Source organism: Leucopleurus acutus (assembly GCF_964270905.1).
Source record: "Leucopleurus acutus genome assembly, chromosome: 8".
Taxonomy (NCBI): Eukaryota; Metazoa; Chordata; class Mammalia; order Artiodactyla; family Delphinidae; genus Leucopleurus; species Leucopleurus acutus.
The window spans coordinates 98,269,103-98,274,389 of NC_139151.1; the positions used below are offsets into that span (position 1 = coordinate 98,269,103).

General features: G+C 40.7%; 1 protein-coding gene across 1 annotated transcript; it reads right to left on the bottom strand.

Annotated features, from left to right (window-relative positions):
* Positions 1-286: 286 nt before the first annotated feature.
* On the bottom strand, positions 287-1,111 carry LOC309965500 (olfactory receptor 5B21-like; the record flags this gene model as incomplete). The annotated part of the gene is given in 2 exon segments (XM_082845015.1): positions 287-565; positions 569-1,111. Coding segments are annotated over 2 exon segments (822 nt in total).
* Between the last annotated feature and the right edge of the window lie 4,176 nt (positions 1,112-5,287).

Genomic DNA, 5,287 nt, shown 5'->3' on the forward strand with positions numbered 1-5,287 from the left:
AGGGAAAGTCAGTGCACTCAATTTATGCTTTGATCTTCTGCTTTAAACCATGTCGGGAAACTAATGCAGGAAAGAGTTTAAACATCCCAGGGTGTTGTTCACTAAATATAAGGTTATTTTTCTGAGTGAGACATTTCAAAGGGCTGCTTTTTTTTTTTTTTTACCACTTTTCCTAACAGCAGAAGTAACCACTGTTCTTGGAGAAGAAAGAAATGAAATCTGCCAAACCTCAAAAGTTGAGGTGGCATCTAGGTCTGGGGGGAAGGTTTATCCCTTAGTTACCTGCCTACTTCCTACTCACACTTAAAGACTGGGAATTAAGTTTGTTGAGTATTTTCCAGAGAGTATGTTTCACTTCTTTGTTCCTAAGACTGTAGACCAAGGGGTTCAGCATGGGAATCACCACCGTGTAAAACACAGATGCTATTTTGTCCATGTCCATGGACTGGGTGGAGCTGGGCTGTAAGTACATGAAGATGATTGTTCCATAGAAAATGGAGATGGCCGTGAGATGGGACGCACAGGTGGAGAAGGCTTTCTTCCTTCCTTCCGCAGAATGCCTCCGTCAAACGGCCATGTATATGAAGAAGTAAGAGATGAGGATGACCAAGAGGGTGAAAAAGACATTGAAGCCCACGACAAAGAAGGCCACCAGCTTGCTCATGCCTGTGCTGGAGCACGAGAGAGCCAGGAGTGGAGGGACTTCGCAGAAAAAGTGATTCATCTCATTTGAACCACAGAAGGAGAGTCTGAAGGTGTCTGCTGAGTGGATGCAGGCATTGAGGAAGCCACAGACATAGAAGCCCATCCTCAGGAGGGCATACACACCTGCTATCATGGTGCTGGTGTAATGAAGGGGCCTACACAGCACTGCACGGGGGTCACAGGCCGTGGAGGCCAGGAGGTAGCACTTGACGGTGGCAAAACCCACAAAGAAGAAGGACTGAGGAGCACATCCATTGTGGGAGATGAGTTTGTTTCCCGAGTGCAGTGCAGCCACCGTCTGGGGAGCTACGGCTGAGGAGTGACCCGGATCGACAAAGGAAAGGTTGCTGAGGAAGAAGTACATTGGAGTGTGGAGGTGGGAGTCTGAGTAGATGACCAGCACCATCCCCCCGATTCCCAACCAAAGTGATGAGGTAGATGAACAAAAATACCAGGAGGAGGGGAACCTGGAGGTTGGGGTCATCTGTGAATCCCAAGAGGATGAACTCTGTTGCTTCTGTGCTATTCTCCACGGAGGTTAACTTCAATTTAGCCTGGCAATTAAAGGAGAGGAGCCAGTGAAACAGATGAAAGTATAGAGGGATGATATAAAAATAGAAAACTAAGATATATTGAGAAAGTACTCTGTGTAAGGCACCTGCTAGACCCTTCTATTACATTACAGCATTTAATCCTGTGAGGTAAGTACTATTATGCCTACTTTCTTGGGAGCTTAATATTGACGAGAATAACCTAATTAGTAGGGGTCAGAGTTAAATTCACATCCTTATACTTCTGAACCCAATGTCCATACGCTCAGAGCTTGAATTATTCTACCTGTTTACATCATATGAAACAAAATATGATATGTCTTGTAGCCTAGCTTTTAAGATTTTGTTTATTCAGTTTTTAAAAACTCAAAAAGAGAATAGCATGAAGTAAAAAGTATAAATCCCTCATTCCTTGTTTTTTTATTCCACTCCTAAGAGTATAGCCTCTACAGAGATTTCCTGTATGCCAATAGAATTATATGGTACTAAGCATAGTAAGAGCTTACTGTATGCCAGGCACTGCTCCAAGAGCTTTACTTGAAGTTAAATTATTTAATCCTCAAACCAACTCTTTGGGGTTGATCATATTATTTTCCTCATTTTACACAAGGAGAAACTGTATAAATGTGTAAACTGTGCAAAATATACCCAAGGAGTATATACGATACTCTTATTTCAAAATGTTCACCTTTTTCAACAGTGCTCCATGATATAAAATATGCAAATGGAGCTTTGCTTTTTACTTAGATTATTTCCAGTTGTCAGTATATTTTATACTTGGTCTCTTTTTTCTGGCTACTATCTGCTCCTAAAATCTAGTAGCTTTTAGATGAAGACTGGAGAGCTATTATGATGAAATAATAGTAATAATAATAAGATGAAGAAGAAAGAGGGGGTGTAGGAGGAGGAAGGGGGGAGGAGGAAGAAGAGGAAGAAGGAGAAGAAAAAAGAGAAGAAGACGGAGAAGAGAAGAAAAATATCGCCCAAAGTCACATAACTGGTAAGTCTTGAAAGTGGAATTAAAACCTTGGTCTCTCTGATATCAAATCCAAAGCTCTTAACCACAATTTTAATGTCTTTAGAAGTTTATCCCTCAACAGTAATTCAATTGCATTTTATCTTTATATATTTAAATTGAGATTATACCTCTCCACTTCCTATCAGAAGTCTTTGTTATTGATCCTGATTACAATTAAGTTCTCCCTTCTCTGCTCTCCCAAAGCACTTGAGACCTGAGTGATTCGCACAGTTAGCTGAGCAACCGCCCAGCCTACCATGACCCCTTGATCACATACCTAAATATTGGTGAATTAATTAGAACATCAATAGCAAAGTGTTTAAACATTTTTCATGCTAACTAACCCCACCACAAACAGCTTCTTGTTCTCTTGTCTAGCTGGGTCCACCTTTTCTGCCAACATATTAGCTAAGACTCGTAGTATAAAAAATATACAGAATTAACAGTGAGACTGGGGCTGGGCAGGCCTGGAGAAAGACTTGTGTCCTAATTCTAGTGACCTGTCTCTCTCTCCTATTGTTTTCCCTCAGTCTGATGTGCCTTATAGGTTTTTCCTGTCCCCGGTGGCAGAATGGGTGACAACAGGCTCTGACAGAGGAAGAGAGAAAGGGAAAAAGAAGGGATTTAAGGGAGAAAAGGCTTCAGCTCTGCCTGACCTTGGTTATCTGCAAGTGCAGTGATCAGATTGGTAAGGAGCCTTTTTTATACCACAAATGGAGACAGCCCAGCCTGTCATGTTCAGATGACGATTACACACATGAGTGTCACAGCTGGTATCACAAGACTGGCTCAGCCAGTTTGGAAATGCTATTGGTCAGGAAGCATGATAAAACTCCAGTCCTGGTTTCCATTTTCCACCTTTATAAACAGTGCTCCAGGGAATACCCTTGTAGATGTCCTCTCATGCCCCTTTCTTTTTCCTTAAGATAAATTCCTAGCATTTTATATTTTTATCCTTCTTTTGCTTATTGACAGATTTCCATTCAGTAATGTGTCAATTAACTTTGCAACCAGCAGCACTTTCATTACATTTAGCCAGTCCTTCTTTTTTTCCTTTTGACTTTTGTCATGTGTGTGTACTCTATAATTTAGCAGACACAGTATCCTATCATCTATGACAGGCAGTTTCCTGATATATATTAGGAACCTGGGGCCTCTTAACTGCAATATCTGTACAAAGCCCCAGAGCAGGACCCATCAACCTCATCACTATTAACATTACGTGCTGGATTAAAAAAAGAATGAAATAATGCCATTTGCAGCAACACGGATGGACCTAGAGCTTGTCATACTGAGTGAAGAAAGTCAGACAGAAAAAGACAAATATCACATGGTATCGCTTATACGTGGAATCTTTAAAAATGGTACAAATGAACTTATTTACAAAACAGAATTAGAGTCACAAATGTAGAAAGCAAACTTTTGGTTACCAAGGGGGAAACACGGAGGGGGAGGGATAAATTGGGAGATTGGGATTGACATATACATGCTACTATATATAAAATAGATAAGTAAATAAGGACCAACTGTATAACAGAGAACTCTATTCAATACTCTGTAATGACCTATATGAGAAAAGAACCTAAAAAAGAGTGGATATATGTACATGTATAACTGATTCACTTTGCTGTGCAGCAGAATCTAACACAACATTGTAAATCAACTATACTCCAATAAAAATTAATTTAAGAAAAACATGGGCTGGACAGTTCTTCAGTTGCAGGCGGGGGTGAGGCAGGGGAAAGGCTGTCCAGTGCATTGTGGGAGCTTTAGCAGTATCCCTGGCCTCTATCCACTAGAAGCCAGGAGCAGACTCCTTTCCCCAGCTGTGACAAACAACAATGTCTCCAGATACTGCCAAATGTCCCAGACGTCCACAGGGTCATCCCTGGTGGAGAACCACTGTTCTAGAGATTATAAAACTCTATTTGTGTTCATGGTTTACTAAGTCACAATTCCACGAGTTATGCATATTATATATTTTACAGCACACACATATATTACAGACCCATATTCATGTGTAGATGTATATATATGAAGAAACTGAGACGTGGTGAGATAAAGCAGTTAGTTCAAGATCTAGGACTCCAGCCAAGTATTGCTGCTCATTGGTGGGGGAGTCTAGGAAGGGAGAACTGCTTGCCAAGTACTGTGGTCCTTCAACTAAAGAGATACTCACCTTCCTATTTCATAAACCAACCTCTTCCCCAACACAAGGTAGGGTAAACGACGCAGAAAAACTCCAAAAATGAAAGGCAGCTGACTTCTGAATTCTATTCCAAAACACCTTCTCAAATGCTTATTTAATCCATTTTCACGGTTAATACTGACCACCCAATTATACGTACCTAAGCTGTAGGTCTGATTTCTAACAGTTATCACGCACTCCCTATATTGAATTGCCCCAGACTGCCATCTTCATATACTATCAATTAACCTTCAAAGTATTTCTATGTTCTCTTGATAGACAACACTTTCTATTATGCATTGTGTCACTATTAATAAATGTGTCTGGATCCAGAGCAGCAAAGAGAATTTGGAGTCAGGGCAGAGAGAGGAAAGCTTTGCTTCGCCTGGCACCATCCCTGAAGGCCTGAATCTAAATCCCATTGCTGCCACTGCTGCTGTGTTCCCTCCCACCAAAGTCCTACAAAGGCCAAGCTTTTCTGCATAGGCCTAAAATAAATACCAGAAGGAGCCTTGAAAAAGTAAAGACATTTAAAGAAAATATTTAAAGGTAGCCTGTGATCAACTGCTTTATTTAATAAATAACAGATATGAGGGAATTCCCTGGCGGTCCAGTGGTTAAGACTATGCACTTTTACTGCCGAGGGCCCGGGTTCGATCCCTGGTCAGGGAATTAAGATCCCACAAGCCGTGTGGCGTGGCTAAATAAATAAATAACAAATAAGAAAGTGTGTTGAAAACTGAAAACCATTAAAACTTCAAGGATTAAGGGATTATAAAAGTAGAAACCACCAAGATAGATAATCTGAAAATAAAAGTGTTATCA